This window comes from Myotis brandtii, unplaced genomic scaffold (genome assembly GCF_000412655.1).
Source record: "Myotis brandtii unplaced genomic scaffold, ASM41265v1 scaffold46, whole genome shotgun sequence".
NCBI lineage: Eukaryota > Metazoa > Chordata > Mammalia > Chiroptera > Vespertilionidae > Myotis > Myotis brandtii.
Window position 1 is genome coordinate 6,775,873 of NW_005367587.1, and position 26,126 is coordinate 6,801,998.

The 26,126-nt window shown below is 38.7% G+C and overlaps 1 protein-coding gene across 5 annotated transcripts in view; it reads right to left on the bottom strand.

The window, feature by feature from the left end:
• Positions 1–26,126, bottom strand: part of GOLGB1 (golgin B1) — an 85,080-nt gene that overhangs the window by 11,200 nt on the left and 47,754 nt on the right. For 3 of the 5 annotated variants that reach the window (XM_005875366.2, XM_005875365.2, XM_014546993.1), the window contains 6 exons: positions 24,927–25,000; positions 15,653–20,844; positions 12,217–14,128; positions 3,455–3,633; positions 966–1,128; positions 639–776 (listed from right to left, as the gene is read on the bottom strand). In XM_005875366.2, coding sequence (XP_005875428.1) covers positions 639–776; positions 966–1,128; positions 3,455–3,633; positions 12,217–14,128; positions 15,653–20,844; positions 24,927–25,000 — 7,658 coding nt within the window. Of the gene's footprint in view, positions 1–638; positions 777–965; positions 1,129–3,454; positions 3,634–4,695; positions 4,779–12,216; positions 14,129–15,652; positions 20,845–24,926; positions 25,001–26,126 lie in introns of those variants that run through there. The other 2 variants (XM_005875368.2, XM_005875367.2) reach the window with 2 other exon arrangements.

Below are 26,126 nucleotides of genomic sequence, written 5' to 3' on the forward strand. Positions count from 1 at the left end.
GGCAGCTGATTGATGTTTCTTTCTCATCGATGTTTCTAACTCTCTATCCCTCTCCCTTCCTCTCTGTAAGAAATCAATAAAATATATTTAATAAATAAATAATATAAAGAAACATTTTTAAAAATGTATATTTCTATGCCAAAGTAAATAGTGTTATCAGTCTCTTCGTGTCAATTAGTTGAATTTAACAATATTTTAAAAGTACCTTCTACATAAGGCAGGCACCTTGCTTTTCTATGTACATCAGGGGTCCTCAAACTACGGCCCGCGGGCCACATGCAAATACAAATATTGTATTTGTTCCCGTTTTGGTTTTTTTACTTCAAAATAAGATATGTGCAGTGTGCATAGGAATTTGTTCATAGTTTTTTTTAAAACTATAGTCCGGCCCTCCAAATGTCTGAGGGACAGTGAACTGGCCCCCTGTTTAAAAAGTTTGAGAACCCCTGATGTACATCATATTTATCTCAGACCAAACTCCTCCTAACACCTTAGGCAAGTTACTCTGAGAAAGGTAAAACTTCTGGACCCTAGGGTATGCTATAGCTGGAGCCTAGGTTTAATCATCATCTACTTACCTTATTGCTTCCGGTCATGGAAATAAGAAACTGAATTCCAGTCTAGCAGGAAAGACTTACCCTGCTGTTCAGTTGCTGAATTCTTAATTCCTTTTGATGAATTTCCTTTAAGCTGTCATTGAGCTGAGTCCTAAGAAGTTCTGTCTCATAAACTAGGTTTTGTGGCCCTTCCAGGGAAGCTGATGTCTCTGGGGATGCCTGCCAGGATACAAACAGTGATGAAGCTTGTTCACACTTAATTCCTTCCCTCCAGAAACCCTGTCCCCCACATAGGAAGTCATGAAATGGCTTGCCGAATACTGACCGGTAGGCACTTAGCTTGCATGAAGCTGATGCTTCCTGGGTAATGGTTACTTCTGAGTAGCAATCTGCATTGGAATTACTCACCTGCCTTTGGTACTGTACTTTGAGGGTCTCAGTCTGGGAGGCAGATCTCAATTCCCTCATAAGATTTTGCAGATGACTGATCTGCTGATCTTTATCTGAAATAGCCATAAGGTACTGCTCTTTCATTCTCCTCTCATGAGTTTCCCAGGAATTCTTTTCCATCCTAGGAAAACATGAAATAATCACAGCAAAAATATACTTCTGAGAGAAAGATGAATAATTCCGTATGTACCCTGAACTGTCACCATCACCCAGTGGTAAAGAGGTGCCTCTCTCTGACTGACCCCACCCCTACTGCAGTGTCAGTGGAGAAAACAAGTGAGACCTGGACATCCATCTCCTCCATGACAAGGTAATGAAGGGCTCCTCCCTGTCCCTGCAGAGGCAGTATCAGAAGAGGCCAAGAGGAAAGTTTGGGCTTCGGGCACTACCCAATGGTAACAATGTGCCACTCCCCCAATCCGCTTTCTGCAGTGTCAGGGGAGACTGAGTGAGGAGCCTGGACTTGCGACACTGCCCAGTAACGAAAGTGACCTTCACCACACCCCATAGTGATGTCAACGGAGGCCGTGTGTGGAGCCCGGATCCCTACTCTCACCTAACAGTAACGAGGCAACCCTCCCAAATAATTGTGCTGTCAGTGGGGTACAAGTGGGGAGACGAGACTTCTACCTCTTCCTGGCAATATCAGGGCACCCTTTCTCTCTAGAGCTATCAATAGAGGCTGAGTGGGGAGCCCACTGGCCTTCACCCTCCATCTGGCAGTAAAGTGGCAATGTTCCCCTTCCCCTGCTGGTGTGGTAACAGTGGACGTCCACTGAAGCAGATTTAAATAAGACTCCAAGTCATAATTTCCAAAACTGAACTCATCATAATAAGAAACAAGTATGTCAGGAAAATCCCAACTTGATTGACAAAAGAAAACAGATTACAACAGTGAGATGACAATGTTGGAATTATGTGACAAGGATTTTAAAGCAGTCATTATAGAAATATTTCAACAAGCAATTACTAATACACTGGAAACAAATAAAAATAAAGGAAGCATCAGCAAAGAAACAGAACATATAAAGAAGAACTGAATTTTAGAACTGAAAAATACCATATGCAAAATAAAGGGCAAACGCAATGGACTCAATAGCAGACTGGAAGTGATGGATGAAAGATATCAGTGAAATTAAGAACAATAGAAATTGCTGAATCTGAATAAAGAGAAAAATAATCAATGAATTATATTAATCCAAATTTAAAAGATCTTGTTGAGAAGGATGAAAGGAAAGCTGCAGACTGGGAACAATATTTGCAAACCACATGTCTGACAAAGAAATTGTATCTAAAATATATAAATAACTCTCAAAACTCCACAGTAAAAAATTAACAACTTAAATAGAAAAATAGACAAAAAACATGAATATACATTTCACCAAAATGGACAAATGACTGTCAAATAAGCACATAATAAGATGTTCAACATTATTAGTTGTTATGCAAATTAAAATAACATTACATATCTGTTAATATCAAATGCTGACAAGGATGCAGCATTTAATATTGAAGCTGGATCACTCATGTATTGCTTGTAGGAATATAAAATGGTACAGTCATTCTGGAATATAGTTTTACAGCTTTTTAAAACACTAAACATTACACTTACCATACAACCTAGCATTTGCACTCCTGGAAAATTATCTCAGAGAAATGAAAACTTATTGTCCACATAAAAATCTATATACAAATGTTCATAGCAGCTTTGTTTACAATAGCTAAAAATTAGAAACAACACTCATGTCTTTCAAAGGGTAAATGGCTAAAAGCAATACATTCATACCATGGAATACAATTTGTTGATAAAAGAATAAACTATTGATACACTCAACAAAGTTGATGGAGCTCAAATTGTACCATGGAATACAATTTGTTGATAAAAGAATAAACTATTGATACACTCAACAAAGTTGATGGCATTATGATGCATGAAAAAAGCTAATTTCAAAAGGTTACATACTGTATAATTCCACTTATAAAACATTCTCAGAATGACAAAATTATAGAGATGGAGGACAGATTACTGGTGGCCAGAGATTAGGAATGAGAGGGTGGGAAGCAGGGAGAGGGAAGAGTGTAACTATAAACTAGTGGCATAGGGGACACATTTGTGTTGATGAGACAGTTGTATATGTGGGTTGTGGTGGTAGTTACGTGAATCTACACATATGGTAAAACTGCACAGAACTATACACATATAAATACTTGAATGAATGTAAAATTGGTGAAATATGAATAAGGTCTTTGAATCATATCAATGCCAATTTCCTGGTGTCAGTATTGCATTAGAGTTAAAATGTGACCATTAGAGGAAACTGGGTGGAGGGTACATGAGAACTCTGTGCTATTTTTGCAACTTCCTATATATAGCTATAATTATTTCATAATAAAAAGTTTAAAAAAATAAGAAAACTAAAAGGGTATAAAAGCAGAGATTATCATACCTGAGCTGATGCAGCTCATGCTGCCAGGAGAGGTTCTCCTGCCTGAGCTCTTCTTGCATAATCTGAAATGTTTTTGTCTTATCTTGATACTCCTGAAGTTGAGCCTTCACTGGACGTAACTCAGTGATCTCCTGGTTAATCTGTAAGTATTGCTGCTGCAGATTCTTCAGTTCCTTCAGCTTTAACCAAAAGGAAAGTAAAGGGTGATTCATCACATCTCATTCACCCAGCTATAAGTCATCAGCAGGTCCCTACTAAGTCAGTCAGACACCACACAGACTATCAGCACCTAACAGTTCATTGACTTGTCACTGAAGCATGAATCCCTAAAATGGTGAAATACATGCGGCCAGGCTTGTGGGAATCACCCCATGAAGCTGCCATCAAGGCTGCAGGGCCTGACCATTCCTGCAACTTCTATTCCTTCCCCCCGCCCCCCTCCCCACCCCCTATCCCCTGCCCAAGGTCCTAAATTGACTCGATCTACAACTCTGTGGGATAGACATAAGGGACCGATAGCTTCTTTGTGAGTGGTAACTCCCTAGAATAAAAAGTATAAACACAGACTGCTTTTTTATTTATCCATGTGCCTAGGTTATGGATGTCAACCTTTACTCTAGCTCATCTGATGACTATGATATGAAGAAGGCAGTGATGCCCATGCCCAGTGGTTAAGGGCACTTAGGCTTTAGAATCAGTTATCCTGTCCACACAGGTTGTTATCCTATACATGTTCCTCACACCCTCTAAGCCTTAATTTCCATCACCTATAAAATGAAGATAATTACAGTACCTCTCATAAGATTATGAGAAACAAAAAAATTAATGTGTTACACAGTTAGTGGTGATGATGATGATCATGATGATGATACAGTAATGATGGACTTGACTCTAATTAACAGAACTGCCTTTCTACATTCCAGAGATATCTTTAAACTCTTTATCCCCAGTACTCATTAAAAGCTTGATAGTAAGAAAAAATGTCAGGACATCTGGGCAAAGAGGGAGCCTTGAACACACATCTGTTTCACCCACTTCAGAAAGTCACTAACGCTACAATAAAGGCATTATTTTTTAAAGCATAAAACACAAGAACAGAAAGAACAAGAGAGAGGTCAGCAGCAACAGAATTAATTTTGGAAGCTAAAAAGCAGATGCATAAGTGGTAAATGACTTAACAGATCTGGAAAAGCCATATCTTAAGCTAGCAGTAGGGAAAGCCAAGAACCAATAGAACTTACTCTGCAGAATCTTCAAAAGGCTCAGGAATTAACAGCACCAGGTACCTCTGGAAAAGATGGCGATGGGAATAAGGAGGAGGTGGCTGAAATAAGGAGGATTAGATGAAAGCTGCTTAAGAAACAATTGCATCCCTAAGTACCCTCCTCAGCTCCACACTTTTGTTACCCTGATAGATAACTAGAGTCTTATTCTCTAGAGAAGGTAAAAGAAGTGTCTCTGGACTATGAAACATCAGACACAGCTGAAGGTAAGGACACTGGTCTAAAGCAAGGGTGATCAAGTGAATATATTCTTTTTTTAAAAAAAAAATTAAAATTGATTTTTTAGAGAGAGAGGAAGAGGGAGAGAGAGAGAAAATCATCAATGCAGGAGTGGAACATCGATCAGCTGCCTCCTGCACACCCCCTACCGGGGATTGAGCCCAAAACCCGGGTATGAGCCTGGACCAGGAATCAAAATGAGGACCTCTCCTTAAATGGGTCATGCTCAATAAACTGAGCCACACCGGCCAGGGCAAATGTATTCTTTCTGAATGCATGAAGCCTTTCTGCTACTCAGCTTGGAGAGTGCTGGCATACAGGCCTTTACCTTCCATGCAGAAAATGATAAGCTCTTCTCTAGAAAATATGACTGCCCCAAGAGGAACTAAAGACACCAACATAGGGACTACCCACAAAAAGATCAGCATGACTGCCCTGCAATGAAACTTGGAGTTGGTAAGCCCCTCTCATAAGCTTTTGAGACCCTTCCCTTAAACATAAAGAGTAAAACAAGGATTAACCCTCACCCGAAGAATGGCTATTATTAAGATAAAGATGAAAAGAAACTATAAGAGTATTTGAAGGAGATTATCAGGGGGAAATGTAATATACTCAAAGATTTAAGAGAGAACATAGGAACTTAGAAACATTAGAGCAGAAATTTAAAATGGGGATTAAAAATGGCAGCAGAGTAGAAGGATGCTGCACGGACATGCTCCCAGGAACAAGCTGGAATTAAACTGAAATACAGAAAAGCTCCCTGAATAATCAACGGAAATCTCACAGGAGAGAACCCTGATACCCAAGGACCAAAAGTGGAGACTGCATAGAGACTGGTAGGAGGGGTGGAGGCACAAAAGGACTGGCCAGGCGCCCACAGACAGGAACTGAAGTCCCAAAGAGATATCTCAGCTATGGGGGGTGAGGGGGAAGGGTGCCACTGGGAACTCTGGGACCTAATCTCCAAGCTGGGCTCCCCAGCAGAGAGCACCAAATCTGAGGAGGATACCCACACAACATCTAGCTATGAAAAGCAGTGGGGTACTGTCTGCCAGGGAGTGGCTGATGAAAGTTCGGGCACCCTCTTGAAGGACCAAGGCACAAAAATTCCCTGTGGATCCACCCACCTTGTGCTCTGGCAGAGGGAGGGTGAAGTGGACTGGAGATGTGAGAGCAAAACCCAGGACTGGGGACTCAGGGGCTTGAGCTCAGAAGGCAGACACCCCAAGTTTCCTGTGCTGAGTCATTCCCTCATGCAGCAGAGGACATCTTTCCCACATAGACATTTGCCTTGCCTGGGGGGAAGACAGTCAGACACACACCATTGGAAAACACCTTGTCCTAAGGCCACTTAAGAGATTTAAAAAAAACAATTAGCCTCCAGGCAGAAGCAACTGCCACACCCAGTTGAAAAAACTCTCGCCACACCTGAGGATGATTGCTTGGGGGCAATTCAAGTAGGAATCCTATTACTCTATAGACAGAGGCAATCTCTGGAGGCTTTGAGTCTTTGCCTGATCCAATTAGTCAGAAACAGCCTTCAACACAGTCCTGCACTAGAGATTGAAAGGTGTAGAGCAGCGGTTCTCAACCTGCAGTTCGCGACCCCTTTGGGGGTTGAATGACCCTTTCACAGGGGTCGCCTAAGACCATCGGAAAACACATATATAATTACATATTGTTTTTGTGATTAATCACTATGCTTAAATTATGTTCAATGTGTAACAATGAAATTGGGGGTCACCACAACATGAGGAACTATATTAAAGGGTCTCTGCATTAGGAAGGTTGAGAACCACTGGTGTAGAGTATCTACCTAAAACATAGTCATAAACTCAAACAGACAACCAAAATGAGGAGACAAAGAAACAACACCCAAATGAAAGAACTACAGAATTCTCCAGAAGAAGAGGTAAATGCAGCAGAGAAAATGAAATTTATCTGAAACAGAGTTCAGAGTAATGATGGTAAAAATGCTCAACAGTATGAAAAAAGATATAGTAACTCTATGAAAAAAGAATAAGGAATGACATAACACAAATAAAGAACACATTGGAAGGAATACACAGCAGATTAGGGGAAGCTGAGGATCGAATCAGTGAATTAGAAGACAGAGTTGAAAATATAACTCAATCAGAGAACCAAAAAGAAAAAGCAATTAAAAAACAGGAGGACAGCTGAAGGGAGCTGTGGGACAACGTGAAACATAACAATATTAGAATAGCAGGTGTGCCAGAAGAAGCAGAAAGGGAGAAAGGAATAGAGAAGGTGTTTGAAGAAATAATGGCAGAAAACTTCTCTAACTTGGTAAAGAAAAAAGTCACACAACTTCAGGAGGCACTGAGAACCCCAAACAAGAAGAACCCAAACAGACACATCATAATTAAACTGCCAAAAATTAAAGACAAAGAGAGAATCTTAAAGGCAGTAAGAGAAAAGAAAACTGTTACCTACAAAGGAGTTCCAATAAGGCTGACACCTGATTTCTCATCAGAAACTCTATAGGCCAGAAGGGAATGGCATGAAGTACTCAAGGTAATGGAAAGCAAGAATCTGAGACCAAGATTACTATATTCAGCAAGGCTATCATTCAAAATAGATGGTCAAACAAAGAGCTTCCCAGACAAAAAGAGCCTAAAGGAGTTCATCACCACCAAGCCAGCATTACAAGAAATGCTGAAGGGATAGCTGTAAGGGATTGCTGAGAAGAAGAAACAGAGAGAGAAACCTAGCCATACAGAATTAAAATGGCTATAAATAAGTTCCTCTCAATAAATAATCCTAATGTAAATGGATTAAATGCTCCAATCAAAAGGCAAAGGGTAACTGAATAGATACAAAAACATGACCCAACTATATGCTGTCTACAAGAGACCCAGCTCAAAACAAAAGAAACACATATGATGAAAGTGAAGGGATAGGGAAAAATTTTGCATGCAAATGGAAAAGAAAAAAAAAAGCTGGAATAGCAATACTCATATCCGACAAAATAGACTTTAAAATGAAGGCTATCATAAGAGACACAAAGGTCACTATATAATTCTAAACGGATCGATCCAACAAGAGGATATAACCCTGGTAAACATATATGTACCCAATATAGGTGCACCTAAATATATTCAAAAACGTCTAGAGAACTTTAATGGAGAGATTGACAACAATACAGTCATAGTAGGGGACATTTTCAATACATTTCTTAGGGAGCTACAGGATGATTGATTCCATCAAAATAATGGCACAAAATCAAGACAAGAGAGACATGTAATGCAAGAAACAGAAGATCTAATAGAGGAGAACGGTGAAAGGAGATATTCTAGGATGAAAACTGTGTCCTAGGAGTACAAGGCAACTGGTTCATATAAGAGCAAGTCAGAGACTCTTGGAGAATTTTCTCATCAAGATGAAATTGATAGGAATAAACATCTTAAGAGAAAATGTAAATAAATAGCAGTAAGTCTTGGTTTAAATTACACTGATAAGTACAAAGAAAACTAAGTAAGTTAACAAAAACACAGTTATTAACTCTAGGAAAAACATGTCTCAGCTCTAATACCATTTATAATCATAAAAATATAAACTGTGACTGTTGATTTAACCAAACTTAAAATTAAATTACATCAGGAGAATGGAGAAGGAGTTGTATATTGAAAATGTGTGTATTTACAGTGGAAGCAGAGGTAGTAAAGAGAACTGAAAAAAGTTGATACTTAATCTAAGGATAAAAAGCCAAGATACATTATAAGCATATTTAGATACTGAGGAAACACAAAATAATTAGCTAACAACAAATTGCCTTTGGAGAAAGAGAAACAGGTTGGGAGTGCTACTGTTGGTTTTTCTGATCAAACTGTAGAATTCAGTGACTTATTAAATATGTGTATATAACTTTTTTAACCCAAAAACTAAAATAAAAATGTTTTTGTTTTATTTTAAAGGGAAAATATATTCTTTATGCAATCCACTCACTCCTGTGATCCAGATACTCTAAATGTTATCCTTGGAATAGACCAGATCATCAGAAAATGTAAAACATTTTTCACAGTAAAACACATTCATGTATTTACTGTAGAGAAGTAAAGGATACTTCAAAACTTCATAGTGTTCTTTCTCTGGAAACAGACAAGACATTTTTTACAGGCCTCAATACTTAAAGAATAACTATTCTTATTCTTATCTTGAACAAGTAGTATTTCTTTCTTCCCCTTTCCTAAAATATGGGCATTCCATTCATGCACATGGTTTTTAATATCCTATTTCTGATGGCTGCCAGAAAGCTCAGAGAAATTAGTGGCCCATAGTTCTAAGAAAGAGTATGGGACAGTGTGACATCTCCTTGGAGCATTAAACTTATTCCTGGTTTATTCTTTTTCCTTCTACCCTCATTTTCTCTTCCTTCCCAGTTACTGTATTATATTATCTTGAAACACTGTCCATATCTTTATATGCTACCTCAAGTCATTTTTAGAATGAAGTGGGTATAGATAAACAAATATATAGGTACCTCTGGAGATATGCTCTCTACTATTTAGGTAGGAATTGTCTAAGTGCTTAGTTTGCTTAGGGAAAAGTCCTAAGGAAGTTTAGATGGATATACAAGTTTTCAGAGTTGTCTAATATGTCCCAGTAGAATCCCGTGGGCTAATTCTTGCCACTTGGACTCTCAGACTTTATTTGGGGAAACTTCCTCTTAACTAAGTAAAGAAGAGAACCAAAGCAGTCAAAGTCCCTTTCAGACCTAAATCATCTCTGGGTTGGTCCTGAGGGGAAGGGAGAATAGGGTAAGCAGAGGTGATAAAATGCTGGCCTAGACTGAAAGTTTCAATGGATAGAGGTTGAAATATGTTATCTCCCATATTTATCCACATGCAGCCAAATAATTGAGAAACTAGAAACTTCAATGCCCCTGAGACTGAATGAGAACAAGATATGTGGAAAGGAAGAGTTGATGGGACAGATAATATATTCACAAAATATGCAGAAGGGCCTCAGCAAGTCAGTGAACCATGTATGTAGTGTTATCCACTGAGTCACAGTCATGTGATTTATAACCTGCCTAGGCTTTATGATTCTTTCATGGCAGATGTAAGTCTCAGTCTCAAAAGCTCCCATAACTCCCTTAACATGATAGTTTTACAAAATGAAGAAAATAGTGTTTACAGGAACAACCATAAATATAGGGAATGATCACCAACTGCTGATTATCATAAAATTAATTATTTACCCCTATGCTAAGGACCATGGGATATATAAACAAGTTAAGACGTGGCACATATCACTAGGAGGTTGCAATCTAATCAGGGAAATAAAAAATAAGTGTGAAGACATTAAACACACATAGACACACAACACACACAATCAAGGAATTATGGGACAAATGAAAAGAAAAGTGCCATGGAAGTAAAAAGAGAAGGTAATAAACAATCAAATGATCTGGAAATGTAACCAAAGAGGATTTGAGCTCTGGGGTGATTTTTAAAGAATGGGTAATATTTTCCCCAATAAAGAAAATGGAGAGGACATTTTAGTTGAAAGAATGGTAATATAGCTAAGTAGGAAGTACTAGATATGATTACTGCATAATGAGTAGATCAGTTTGGTTGGAATGAAGAGTATAAGTAGGGAAACAGTAAAAGGGAAGACTGAAAGAAAGAAAAGGACAAACTATAGGGTCATAAGTGTCAGACTAAGAGATTTGAATTATAAGCCTCATCTAGAGATAGCACAACTTTTACAGGTTTTTGAGTAGGGCAGTAACAACAAAGTAGTTTCAGAAATATTTAGTCAGCAGTGGTATATACAATATACTCTAGAGGAGACAAATTTGGAGCAGCAATGTTACAACAGTTTAAAGATAAGGTGTTAAGGACTTATCCTAACATGTTGATGGTAGAAAGGAAAAAGAAAAATTTAAGTCATATTAAGAATAAAGAAATTCTAGACCTTGATGACTAAATGAAATAAAATCGTACAGTTATGAGCGTTAGGGAACAGAGGAATATCACTATGAATATAGAAACATGGAAATTTTTTTAAAAGCCAGCTTGGCTTGTAAATATCCAGCAGATAACAATGAGGAACTAGTGCTGAGAGATACAAAGGTTAGTCTCTAGTGTTTATAATAAATAAGAATTGTAAAGCAATTCAATGAATGAAAGAGTTAATTCAGAATCTATCCTGACAGCTTCCAGGAAAAAGATTTTGATTTAGAAGATAATTAACACCTGGGGGGTATCAATTACAGCTTTGAGGTATATACTGCCCTGATAAAAAACTTTTTTGCATCTACATTCTGAAAGCAATGATAAAAGATCAAGCTCCTAGGACAAAGTCAGCTGAACTCAAACTATTTTAAAAATATAAACAAATATACATAAATTGTGTTGATGTCAAAGCCACTGCTGAAGGGTGGGAGGCTTTGTTCAGAGAACAAAAAGCAAAAAAACTGTCTATAAATACTGGATATTAATGCAATATGAATGAACACACTGCCTACAAAGAAAAAGAAAACTGCATAAGACTTTACAGTTAAGAGAATGATCTTTTCACTAAAGCTAATCTTAAAAACTAGAATTTTCAGATTCTGTCATGGGTCACTTTCAAAATGGAAAAATCTAGCCTTTTTTAAAAGCTTTTACTTCCTATTTGGCCTAAGTACATGGGCTTGACAGAGTTAAGAAACTGTCAAGAAAGTGAAGATAGTAATGCCACAAAGTAGAATCCCCTGGACAACCTGGCTTGGCTCATACAGTTCCAGTTTTGCCTCTGAATCTTGATGACCTGGAATTTTTCAGAATAAAAGATTAACTACTGGCTCTTACTAACAGCAGCAGAATTTAGAATTAGAAATCCTCCATATGTGCACTCTGATTGAAAAAGGTTAGGTATGACAGGAAAGTGAGTAAATAAAACTTTACTAGTCATTTATTGACTATTCTAGACAAATTCTAGAAACATTTACATGTGTGTTGTGTGTATAAAAGATATAAAATAGCTCTCCATTTCTTAGACGTTTTATAACCCATGGAGAGTTTTATGCAAAGGAAATTTGTAATTAAAAAAAAATGGTAATGACAGGTTTAAAGTAATTTAAATAATGTTTCTGTGTTTCTCTAAGACCAAACAGAACCTGTGGGATATATAATACTGCCCCTCAGTGCCCAAATAATATGTAAAATAATTGTGTTTTTTTCTTTAGAAATTTAAATTTAAAGAAAGATTCAAAAACTCTCAAGGATCAGAAAGAGAAAACTACACACTCACTAGTCGGTCTCTGTCATTCTGGAGTGATGACATAGCCTTTTTTAAACTTTGTACTTCAGCTGGGCTGGTTGCAGGCTGGGCTGCAGACCTCTGCTTTCCTTCCTCTGTCTTGCGGAATTTTTCCAATTCATTCAACAGGTGATCTCTCTCATTCTGTAGACTGACTACAGCCTTGGAAAAGGACTGCACTTGGTTGTAAGAAACTTCTAGTTGTGAGGACAAGTGAAGCAGTTGCTCATCTTTGGATAAAAGCTGTTGGTTAAGTTTCTCAAGGTGAGGCAAGCTGTCATCCTCAGTGGAATTCACTGGAAAGGCAGCTTTAGAAACAAGTACATCTCTCTCTCTGCTTAAGTGTCCCTGTTCTTTCATCTGTGCCAATTCCTTCAGACTGGCATCATATTTCCTTTTCAGTTCATCAAGCTCTTCATTGGCATGGTCTCTACTATTTTGTAGGGAACTCATAGACCTTCCAAAAGACTGGATTTGTGCTGTGAGATCTTTATTTTCTTTGGTGACCATGAGTAATTTCTGTTCCATCTCCACCAGATCTCTCGCTAGCTCTGCCACCCTCTCTTCTGCTGTTTCCGTCTCATTCCGCATTATCCCTGCATCATGATGAAGATGCTTTAATTTCTTCTTCATTTTATCTTCAATTTCACCTACTTTCTTGGCAGCTTCCATCTGAACATGAACCAATTCCTCTTCCAGTTCTGTAATTCTATTTTGACAGGAGGAAAGGGTAGTACTTAACCTCTGTACCTCTTCTTCTTTTACTTTTAATTGGGCCTGAAATAGTCCTAAAGTGCCTTCTTCTTGCAAGGCTGTCAATTCTCTCTTTAGTTGGGATATAGATACATTCAAGCTCTCAACCTCTTTAGATAAATCTTGTTTCTCCTCCTGTAGGGCAACAGAGGACCTCTGCAGTTCCTCCTTTGCTTCCTCAGACTCCTTCAGTTTTTCTTCTAATTTAGCATACTCATTTTTCAGCTCCTTATTCTTCTGAACTTGAGCTTCAATGAGTTGTTTTTGTTGGTAGTCCTTGCTTGATATCACTTGGTTCAGGTCTTCTCTGTATTGGATCAGTTCTGCATCTAGCTTGGCATTTTCAGAATTAAGATCATCCATATGACTTCTCAAGCATCGCATTTCTTCCTTAAGCTTATTATTCTCAGCAGCAGCCTCTTGGATGAGTTGGTCTTTTTCTAAGATTACAGAGAGATGTCGCTCTTCCAGTTTTTGGTAGTCACATACTATGCGGTCTCGGTCGTCCTGGAGAGAAGACATAGATTTAACGAAGGAATTCAACTGAGCCTTCCGCTGCGTGTTTTCCTTCTTGATAGACTTCAGTGTTTCAATCAGCTGATTGGTTTTGACAACAGCTTTCTGGTTTTCTTCTTCTAAGACAATATTCTCCTCTTCCTCCTGGGTCAGCAGCTTTTCCAATTCTTTAATTTCTTTATCATACTGCTGATGCAGTTCAGCAACAGCTTCTTGGATTGCCTGTTCCTTGGCAGAAAGCAGGCTTATAATCTTCTGCTCTTTCATGTTTATTTCTTCATGCAGCCTACTGGTCAGTTGTCTGGAGGACTGAAGATCAGTCTCTAGCTGTTCATAACTGAACTTATAATTTTGAATATCAGCCTCTTGCTGCTTTACAATCCCTTCCAAATTTTCATTATTTTCTTTACATTTTTCTAAAGAATTATTTAAATCAGTCCACTGGTCTCTGAGAATCTTAAGTTCTGATTCTAATTTAGCTAATTCATTCTGAGAATTGTGATATAGATGCCGCGTCTCTTCCAACTGGGACAGAAGTTCTTTGTTTTCCCCCTGCAGAGTATCCCGTACTTTCTGTTGAAGTTGGATCTCTGTCTGAGCTTTGGACTCCCAAATCTGCCTGTCATGTTCAAGTCTAGAAAAAAAAGAGAAAAGGTCATAAATTAAAGATTTAAGGGAAGAACTACTTGATGCCTAAAAAACACAAATGACAACATATACTCAAATCTACAAATGAGTATTCATAATTGAAGGTGTTCATCATTTTAATGAAAAGATATTAGTTCTACCAAATGCTCTGTATTACTGTATTAAAGGTATATTGCACCACATAATTCAGGTATTTAAATTATAAACTCCAGCCTGGCCAGCATGATTCAATGGTTGAGCGTTAACCTATGAAGCAGGAGGTCAAAGTTTGATTCCCAGTCAGGGCACATGCCCAGGTTGTGGGCTCAATCCCCAGTGGTGGAGCATGCAGGAGGCAGCCAATCAATGATTCTCTCTCATCGTTGATGTTTCTCTCTCTCCCTTTCCCTTCCTCTCTGAAATCAATACAAATATATTTTAAAAACACACATTTAAATTATAAATTCCAAAGTATGTTGCTTATTTAGTGACATGGTTTTAGACACTTTAGAAAGTAATACTTTCTACTATTTTGCTTTACTTTGCTCTAGAAAAGCTTATGGCTGGCCCCTTAAAAAATACTCTTGCCCTAACCCAGGGGTGGGCAAACTTTTTGACTCGAGGGCCACAATGGGTTCTTAAACTGGACTGGAGGGCCGGAACAAAAGCATGGATGGAGTGTTTGTGTGAACTAATATAAATTCAAAGTAAACATCATTACATAAAAGGGTACGGTCCTTTTTTTTTTTAGTTTTATTCATTTCAAAAGGGCCGGATCCTTGCCCACGGCTGCTCTAGAGTGATGCTTTCTTAATGCAAATAACTCACCTGCATTGGCTTTAAGGTCTTCAGGTGTGACCATGACAACAAATCGGATTGCACGTTCATTTCGAAACATCTCGTAGGACCACCGACGGTCTCCCTTCCTCTCTGTAAAAAAATCAATAAAATATATATTTTTTAAAAAATACTCTTTGTGTGAGAGACAATTAGCAGAAGGATACTATTAAAAGTGGAAGACTATGAAGCATGGTGGATATTGTTAGTTCTTGAATTTGAAAAGTGATATAAAATTAGAGTTTGAAGAAAATGACTGTCACACACATATGTGGTATGAACTGATGTGGAATATGAGGAAGAGAAAAGAGAGTATCATATGATTGGGAGGCTAAGGCAATGATTTGGGAGTATTGTGGTATAAATCTAGAGTAGTGGAAATGAATGGATATGAACGAAAGGGAGAAATATAGGAGATCTCTCAATAGAAAGATGGGAAGAGAAGCAGACAGGCATGAATTTTTCATGTTAATACAGCTGTAGCACAAAGGCATTTTCAGGAGAGAGAGAGAAAGAGAGAGAGAGAGAGAGAGAGAGAGAGAGAGAGAGAGAGAGAGAGGAAGGAAGGAAAGAAAGGGGGGAGAGATAAGAGAGAATACATCTCCTGGGGGAATTTAAGCCAAAGTCAGTCCCATATTAAATAAACTTTTTTAGCCTTTAATTACCTTTGGAAGAGAAAAAAATATTAATTTACCTGGAAATGTTGATCTTCAATTCCTCCATATGGATGGACATCTGCCTAAGTTGATCCTTTAGAACACTGCAATTCTCCTCTTTGAGTCTAATTTCTTCTTCTTTAGTTTGAATAGCATCACTGAACCTCATCTCCCATTTCTTAGCTTCATCTATTACCCTGTCACGATCATCCTGGAGGGAAGACATGCTCTTAGTGAAAGCTGCAAGCTGGGCCACAGTACTATCCAAGTCTTCCTGAAGTTGTTTTACTTCCTTGTCTTTCTTGTTCAAAGTAATCTGAATCTCTCCAAATGTCTCTTCCAAGTGGCCTTTTTCTCTACTCAAAGCATCCAATTTCTCTTGCATATTCTTCTTCTCTTTCAAATGTTTCTCTTCTACCTGTTCCAATCTTCTCTCAAGATCTTCATCCTTTTGTTTCATTTGGCTTTTAATTGATTCTTTGTTTGATTGAAGTTCCTTTTTCAACTTGAGATTGTCTGCTAGGACCCTTGCTGCTTCACTTTGAGTGTCATCTAGCAGTACTCTGAAGCTAGCTAATTCTGTTTCTGCTTTCTTGCGGTGTTCCTTGGCTTGAGCCAAATTTTCTTTGGTTATTTCCAAATCTTTTTGGGACTCAGTTTGAACAAATTCTAGGGCTTTAACGGTTCGCTCCAGAGCACTAATTTTCTCCTGGTACCTGATGCAGTCCTTCTGTAGCTGCTTTACTTCTTGTTGTTTTTCTTTTAACAGTTCCTGAAGTTCCTTTGCATGGCTTTTATTACTAGGTCCTTTCTGAGCACCTTGTATTTTCTCCAAATATTCTTTTCGGATTTCTGATTCCACCTGAGTTTTCTCCTTGACTAACTGCTGCTTTTCTTCTTCCAACTCACTCACACACTTTTTAAGGTTCTGCATTTCAGATTCTAGTTGCTCATTTTTCATTTGGGCATCTGTAACATCCTGATAATAATTCCCGATGCTTCCATTAAGTTCTGCTAATTGATTCATAAGCCTCTCTTCCAAATCATCTTTCTCTTCTTCCGCTATCTCTTTGAGCTTGGTAACTCTGGCAAGTTCTTCTTGAATTTGCTGATTTAAAAGGTTTATTTTGGTTACTTCTTCCTGAAGCACTTTTAGTTCACCATCCTTTGCTGATATCTGACTCAGTAAAGCATTTCTCTCATTTTCTAAAGTCTGGTTAAATTCCTTTTCTTTTTGTTCCTCCTCTTCCAATTCAGCAATTCTTTCTTTGAGCTGATCAATCTGCTGTAGGTAGTTATTAATTTCATCATGTGAGCTGACATTCTCACTTGTACCAAGATTGGCACTGGTGTCTGGTAGAATGGATTCTGAATATTCAGTCTTTGTACTCCTACTTGAAGAGTTTTCCTCATTAGCCTCACATGGGACAGACTGGCTTGCCTCTTCAATGATATGCATCTGGTTATCAGGTGTCTCAGGGGCCTCTAGACTAACTTGTTTGGATACATTATCTTCTATCTTGTGCTTTAAATCTTGAATTTCTTCATTCAGAGAGTCTTTCTCAGTCATTAAAGCCTCAAACTCCTTAGAAAGGGTTTTATAGTCTGTTTTGACCCTTTCTAGTTCCTCCTTCATATTGGAATTGGAAGAAAGAAGTTCTTCCATATAATCTTTAGATGTACCTCCTGCAGGGTGTGCCTCTGCTCGAAGCCGGTCATTCTCTTCTTCCAACTCTAAGATCTTTTGTTGTTTAGATTTAGCAAACTTTCTCATCTTTTCTTTCATTTCTTCCATTTCCTGTTGAGCTTCCTGCAACTGCTTTTCCAGCTCTTTCTTGTTTGTTTCTGTGCTTCGTAGCCTGCCATATAGTTCTTGTTTCTCTTGCCTCACAGTTTCCACCACATGCTGAATCCTTTCTGCCTCATTACTAACATTCTCATAGGACTGCAGAAGAACTTCATATTCTTTTTTTAACTCTTTGTGTTTCTCTTGCCACTCAGTGCTTTCTGCCATCTTAGAACATTTCAAAGATTCAATTTCCTTCATTAGGTTTTCTTTGTCTTCAGTAAGACCCTCCAAAGCTAATTTTAGACTTTCACAAGAACCATTGAGACTTTGATTTTCCATTAAAGATCTGTCCATTTCAGTAATAAGTTTGTCTCTTTCTTCCTGAAGAAGAGCTAAGTTTCCTAAGAATGCATCTTTTTCTTGGTTTTGAGCAGAAACTTGGTTTTCTAAATCTGCCAGAGACTTAGTGAGATGTTCAATGGTATCTTTGGCCAAAGACAACTCCTCTTGGAGACCTTTGTTTTCTTTTAGTGCTTCTTTTCGGGAAATGAGGGCAGCTTGCAGTTTCCTATGTATTTGTTGTTTTGCTTTACTTTCTTCTCCAGTCTCTTCTGGTTTTTGCTTCATTTCACAAAGTTCCACCTGTAACTGCTTTATCTTTTCATCATGTTCTTTGGCTTGCATTTCCAGCTGTGTATGCAGAGCCTTAATTAAATCCTCTTGTTCTATTATCTCTGTCTGTACTTTAGTTAGAGCTGCTTCTTTTTCATTAAGCTGTCCAGAAAGGTATCTAACTTCTTCTTCCTTTTTGCCTATGAGTTCTTGCAATTCATCTAGTTGAGGCTGTAATTCTCTTAAACGTTCTAATCCAGCAATTTCTAGTTGACTGCTTTCTAATTTCTGCTTCAGGCTTTCAGTGTGGGCTTCAGCTTCATGGGATGCTGTTTTCAGACTTTGGATTTCAAACCTCTGTTTATTTATCTGCTCCTGTAATTGAAATACCTCTTCTGATTTTTTCGTAAGTTCACTTGTTGTAGAACTAACCCTCAATTCTAACTCTTCTTTCTCAGCCTCTATTTCTTTGAGCTGGGTCTTAATCTGGGCAACAGAAGTATTGTCCTGCAGAGCATTTGCATCTCTGGGATGAGAAGGCCAATCTGGGCACAAGTCAGATTCTAAAATAGGTTCAGCAGGTTGCTGCTCAATGGCTTTGAATAAATGTTTTTCTAAACCTTGAGCAGGAGAACCTGGTTCCTGCTGGTCAGTGCCTGGGAGTTTTCTGTCTACAGATTCCCTTATTTGAATCTGGAGTTGCTTTAGCTGGTCTCCAATGTTCTCATTTTCTCTGCTTTGCTCATTAAACTGTTCTTGCAAGCGATTATAGTCATCTTTCTGTTGCTTTAGCTCCTCCCTAAGATGTCTTTCTTTCTCCTGTGCCTTTTTAAGAATCACCTTGCGAGAGGTTAACACTTCCTGTAGCTTCTTCTGAAGTTGTTCCTTTTCTTTTTCAAGGTCCAATATCTTTTCTTCCAGTTCTGGTTTCCAGTGTTCACCACCACCTGCACCAGGTGGACTGCTCACAACTGTTTCTTTTACAGGTTCTGCTGAGCCTCCATCACCTGCATCCTTGTTACCTGTGGTTAACTTTTGGATAACTGCTTGGTTTTCAATGATTTCTGCTTGGAGCAAATCTATTTGGTTTACCTTATCTTGGAAGTTCTGATTCATCTGTTTGATGAGAGCCTGCAACTCTTCTTCAACTGCTGCCTTTTCTTCCAAATCCTTCCTTAAATGCTCTAGTTCTAATTCTTTCTCAGATATTGTCTGTTTTAAAGAAATTTCTATTTCGTGGCACTTAGAAGTTACACATTTTTCTGAGTCTTCTTTATTTTCTTTATCTTTCTCCATTTCTCTCCTCTCATTCTCACTGAATGGGACTTCTTTCCTAGATTCATCTTTCACTTTGGCCAATTCCTCTTCTAATCTACTGACTCTTTGTAGAAGTTCCTTTCTGTTAATAAGAGCTGCCTGGAGCTTTCTCTTTCTCTGCTCACTTTCTTTCTTTACAAAGTCTAATTCATGCTGAAGTTCTTCTTTACTTATTAGCCCTGCTGGACTCAACTCATCAAAAGTCTGCTTAAGACCAGAAACAACTTCTTTATCTTCTTCTACTTGCTCTTTTTTTGACTCTTCAGCTCTGGATAATAAATTCAGCTGTTCTTTAAGAGTCTTAATTTCAACCCCAAGAGAAAACTTCTCTTCATTAAGCTGAACCATTTTCTCAGTCATACTAAAGCTTATTTCTGTCACTTGCTGGTCCTTCTCTTCAATGGTTTGTCGAAGGGTTTCCACATCTCTCTTTTTCTCCAGTAAGAGTTGATCCATTTTTGCTATTTCAAGTTCCTTCTGTGAAAGAGCTTGTGAAAGTTCTTCCATCTTATTTGTGATATCCCTCAGACGTTCTGCCCCCTCAAGCACCTCACATTCCTTCTTCTGTAGCTGGCTTTGTAAGCTTTTTATCAATGTACTCTGCTCAGAAAACTGAAGCTGTACACCATCCAGTTCATTCTGTAAAACTTCAATTTTCACATCTTTAGATTTGGCTTCTATGCTGAGACTGTGGATCTGTTCAGTAAGCAAGTTGTGATGAGTTAGATTTTCATAGTCAAGTCTTCTTTGCCTTTCTGCTTCTGCAAGGTTCATTTCCAGTTGTTTTACCTGAGCCCTAAGCTCTGTTACTACACTAAGTTCTTTCACCTGAGAGAGAAGCTGGTCTCTTTCTTCAGACAAAGCAGTGAATGCACTGTTGGAGTCTTCAGCATTTTTCTTAAACTCCTCAATCAACTGAGTTAAATTGCTTATTTCCTTAGCTTTCTCATCTAAATTTTTCCCATATGTTTCTTCTGCTTTATGGAAGCTAATCTTGAGCTCCAAAATTTGACTTTTTAGTGTTTCCAATTCATCCTGGTGACACTGACAAATGCCTGGTACAGCACAAGGGGGATTATCAACATCATACTGTTTTGTTGATTTCAATTCCATTCCAGTGTCATTTAAAGACATTTTCTCAGATATTCTATTTTGATGTTCAGAGCTCATCTCTTTTTTTTCAATTGCTGGAAGACTGCTCTCTTCATTTGACATTGGAAGAAAATGTTGCCCTGTATCTTCAAGTAATATGTTCATTGCAACTGAAGGTTTTCCTTCACTTTCTATCTGTTTCAATTCTTTCTGGTCAAGGACCTCAGGGTCCCCCTCAGCCCTTTTGCCCTGGAGCTGCAACTTAAGAAATGCAATCTCCTCTTGAGCTTCTTTCATTTCCAACAGTAAAACTGAGAGTTCTTTATGTTTCTGAAAAAATGTGTTCTCTTGGACATCTTGTCCACTTTCTTCAGCAGAAGAGTTGCTCTTGTTGAGCCTGGTAATATCAACCATGCTGACCTGTTTTTAAAATACAAAAGAAAGAAAAAACTTCAATCAAATGGTTTATAAGAAATAGTTTAATTAATAAATGGCATTTTGTGCATTTTCCAAAACCTGAAACCTTTTAGTACAAACCTTCTTCCTATCATTAAACTGCTAAATACTCTTAAAATCAGTATTTATTTTCCAAGTTGGACCTCTGAGGCACCCTCTCATTTTTGCACTGAGGTGAAGCAATATTCATAAGGCCTAAGAAAAGCTGTAACTTATTTTCTAGATATTGCTTACTTGGGAAACTTTATTTGTTCAAATTAAAATACCTACTTGTTTCCCCCAAGAAATGCTTAAAACTTAAAAAGGAAACAGGAACTATATAAAATTTTTGTTTCATACTATACCAAGGAGGAAGTTATGAAATTCCTTTTTCTAAACTTGAAATGAGCAATTAATAGACAGGTGTATTTTTAACCAAGTACAGTAAGTCTTCATGATATTGATAGATTCTTAGAACTGTGGCAAAACTATGTATAATGAAACCAATTTTACCATAGATTAATTGATATAAATAAGAGTTAAGTTCCTGTGGCACTTTATCAACATTATAATGAAACAACTTTGAATGAAATGACATTATTTGAGTGAGGGCTTGCTATAGATTGAGATAAATGATCAGGATCAAATAATCAAAAAGGAGTCTTGCTAGAACTTATGTAAGAAATTACGGAGTTCTTTGGCAAAATGGGAATCATTATTATAAAGACTAGAGACCCGGTGCACGGATTTGTGTACCGGTGGAGTCCCTCAGCCTGGCCTGTGGGAATCAGGCCGAAACTGGCTCTCTAACATCCCCTGAGGGGTCCCGGATTGCAAGAGGGTGGTTTTGGGTGGCACACCCTGGAATTGGGCTCCCTCCTCTCTGGCTCTGGTTGCGTCACCCGAGAACCGTAGCTGCCAAGTCACCGCAGCTTGGCAGCTCCTGCATTGAGCATCTGCCTCCTGGTGGTCAGTGTGCATCATAGCTACCAGCCGGTTGGCCAGTTGCTTAGGCTTTTATATATAGAGATCATTGCGTTAAACTGCTCAATCCATATAAATTACTTCTATAATTGTTTTTTAGGAAAACAAAATCAGTGAAATCTCATAGTAAATTTAATTAGTATTTTTATTAAATGAGTTTGGGGACAGTATCCTATACAATGAAAGCCTAATATGCTAAGTGTCTGGTCATCCGTTCAACCAATCAAAGCGTAATATGCTAATGATATGCTAAGGCCGCTCAACTGCTCACTATGACGTGCACTGACCACCAGGGTGCAGACAGACAACCAGTCACTATGCTGTGCACTGACCACCAGGGGGCAGACAGTCGACCGGTTGACCAGTCGCTATGACATGCACTAACCACCAGGGGGCAGATGCTCTGACTGGTAGGTTAGCTTGCTGCTGGGGTCAGGCCAATCAGGACTGAGCGAGATGGGCCAGACACACCCTGGAGCCCTCCCGCTATCGCTCAACGGCTGGCCAACCTTCCGTGTTCCTCCCCAGCCCAGACTGTACACCAGTGGGATCCCTTGGCCTGGCCTGCACCCTCTCGCAATCTGGGACCCCTCAAGGGATGTCAGAGAACCAGTTTCGGCCCGACAGCAGAACAACCAGTCGCTATGATGTGCAATGACCACCAGGGGGCAGACGCGCAATGCAGGAGCTGCCCCCTGGTGTCAGTGCGCTCCCACAGGGGGAGCACCACAGCCAGAAGTCAGGCTCACAGCTGGTGAGCACAGCAGCAATGGTGGGAGCCTCTCTCGCCTCTGTGGCAGTGCTAAGAATGTCCAACTGCCGGCTTAGGCCGACTCCCTATGGGGAGCCGGCCTAAGCCATCAGTCTGACATCTCCCAAGGGCTCCCAGACTGCGAGAGGGCACAGGCCGGGCTGAGGGACACCCCCTGAGTGAACAAATTTTGTGCACCGGGCCTATATGTATAATAAAATCTCCACCTTTGTCAATAATACCTTTTCTTACCAGAAAAAAAATCCAATTTGATAGAAAATTGTCAAATAATGAAGTAGTCAACAGTACAAGCTCTTCAGCCTGACTGTCCAAGTTCATTTCTTAGTTCTGCCACCTACTAGCAAAAACTGGCACATAGTAAGTTTTCAGTGAATATTAGCTTAGTATCATTCTCAGCCACTAAGAAAAAAATTCATTATTTTAGAATTATTATTCTAATAAAAGTTATCTCATCAGTTTTCATAAGCATTATTTTTAATCATTTAAAACTCTTCACTTTCTGTATTATTCACAGTCATATTTCTAGAGACCCAAACCAGAAACAGTATTTGGGACAGGAAAAATGTTTCTTTATAATTTCTTCATGTCACATTCCTATTTTTCCATCCATATATACATTAAAAATCTGATATGGTTAAGGCATCACACCTGCCAGAAGACTTTAATAAAACGAACTCCTTTTTTGTTCTCTCTCTTACCCTAAGTATTCTTATTTCCTCTTTTCGAACTATCTGTCATGCTATCTGCTGCTTCCTACATCTACAGTTTAATTAAGTTTTTGGCTCCAGTAAAAAATCAATGTCATCCCATAAGGAGAGAGCAGAGAACCAGAGAATTTAACTGTTTCTAGCCACTCTCACTTTTTCTCCTAATACAAGTTTGCCTCTTTCAGCTGAGTTTACACTTTCCTACTCACCTTCTCTTATCCCACGGAATGATCTTATTCACCCTCTCTTTTGCAATTTCTGAGTGCCTTTTTATCTTTCTTTTCCATTGTTCCCTATTTGTTCTCCCTTCTGGTTGTTTTGTTTTTCTTTCTTTTCTTCTTAACAGATTCCCATCTTTCTTATTTGTTCTTTTTTGAGCTAAATTATCTTGTTCTCACTAGCCACTACTAAGCATCTTAAAACATTAAGCATCCCCTGGCCAAACAAAATTTATTTTTACTCTGTCAGTATTCATAATGCTACAATTTTCAAAATTTAATTCCTTTTGACAGTTTTGTGAACAGAGCACCAATGGCCCCATGAAAAGGCATTGAATATAATTGTGGTGGTTAATTTTATTGCCATCTTGGCTAGGTCACACTTGGTCAAATATTACTCTAGATGTTTCTGTGAGGGTATTTTTGGGTGAGATTAACATTTAAATCAGTAGACTTTGAATAAAGCATATTATTCTCTATAATGTGGGTGGGTCTTACCCAATCAGTTGAAGGTCTTAAAACCCACCCACTCAAAAAAAGGGATGTTGTCCTCCAAAGAGGGAATTCTGTCAGCAGATTGCCTTTGGATTTGAACTTCAACTCTTCTCTGGGTCTCCAGCCTGCTGGCCTAACCTGTATATTCTGAATTTGCCAGCCTCCACAATTGCATGAGTTAATTCCTTAAAATCTCTCTCTCTCTCTATCTCTCTCTCTCTCTCTCTCTAGATATATACACACACACACATACACACACACACACACACACACACACACTTCCTATTCTATTTCTCTGGAGAACTTTAATACAATAAGCAAGCAGACACTTCTGTTAAGAAGTTACATTATTTCTCAAGGCCATTTATGACTCTATCATTGACTTATTGACTGGAAAAACATAGCTAATAAAACATCGGCTAACAGTAATCTTATATCAACAGAATATTAAGGAATCACAAATTTATTATAGTAATTTTCAGATTATAAAAAGCAACATCACCCAAAAATACCTTTTTAATATAATATTAAGTGAAACTGTGCCAACTGATTGGGGGGGGGGCGGGGTGGTGAACTAGAGAGTTTATCTGAGCACTTTACTGAGAAACTGTTTTGAGATGGGCAAAGAAGTTGAGATAAATGATAACCCATTATGAGAAATGGGTTATCAAACCTGCTTTTATTTGTTCGGGACAAATTAAAGAATCCAAATATTCAGAAATAAATGAGAGTGTATGGGAAATAATAACCACTGAATTTCTTAAACAGATCTAACTTTCTAGGTAATGTAATTATCTGTCAACATTAGAAAATTGCAGAAATGTTTAGGTTTGAAACTAAATCCTCGTGATCTAGTTCACATTCTGGTTATTTTAAGAATGCATCACTTACCTCATTGACTTCTCTATCTGCCTCTCCAGTTCTATTCTGAGCCTCCAGGAGAGTAATCTGAGAAGATAGTTTTTCTGAAAGTCACAAAATAAATATCCTTAGGAGATATAGGTAAAGTGTTTAAAAACCTAGAGGCATGATTTTATGTGTGAGGCTTTTTGAGATGCATGAAATAATCAAGAGTAAAGAAACAGATAAAAGTAGTTTGGGAGAGAAAAGGCTAATTAAAAAGAAATGGCAAGAAAAGAGCAGGTATAAGATAGAAATTGCAAGAAAATAGCAGATATTATCACCTACTACTAGGTGATAATAATAACCTGAGTGAAATATAATAAACTAGAGGCCCAATGCACAAAATTCGTGCAAGGGCCTCGGTCCCCACCGCCGTGGTGGCTTGCCTCTGCCTTGGCCCCCGCGACATGACGGCTTAGTCCCGAAGGTCTTCCAGCCTAATTAGCATTATTATGCTTTTATTATTATAGAAAGTGGAAGCTTTAAAGTAAAAGGACATCTGAGCATGTGACAAGCAGCAGTGAATATTTCTGTAAAAATAAGTTGAGACTTCTAGGGCAATAAATTTGCCTTAATTTACCCATAACCCTACTGTATTCATAAACATCTTGTATTAATATAGCACTTATAATGTCCTCAATGTTCTTTTACATATGTTCATAAAGATATCAAATTTTAGCACTAGAAGGGAGCTGTCCAAATCTCCTCAATGACCATATGAGGAAACGAAGAAATGCATGACCTATATACAGCTGGTTCATAGAGAGCTGAAATCAGAATCCAGTCTTCTGAGTTCTATCCCATGTTCTATTATAATGCAACTAGAGACTGGTGCACAAATTCGTGCACAGGTGGGGTCCCTTGGCCTGGCCAGTGATCGGGGATGATTGGGGCCTCCTTGCTCAGTCCCGATCGGGGCCAATTGGGGCCGGCCGGCTGGGGGGAGGGACTGTGGTAGGTTGGCTGGCCACGGGAGGTTGGCTGTGGGAGCACACTGACTACCCAGCTGGCCAAGGGGAGGGACACAGTAGGTTGGCCGGCCGCGGGAGGTTGGCTGTGGGAGCGCACTGACCACCAGGGGCAGCTCCTGCATTGAGCATCTGCCCCCTGGTGGTCAATGAGCATCATAGCTACTGGCCAGTTGTCCAGTGGTAATGGTCACTTAGGCTTTTATATATATACTAGAGG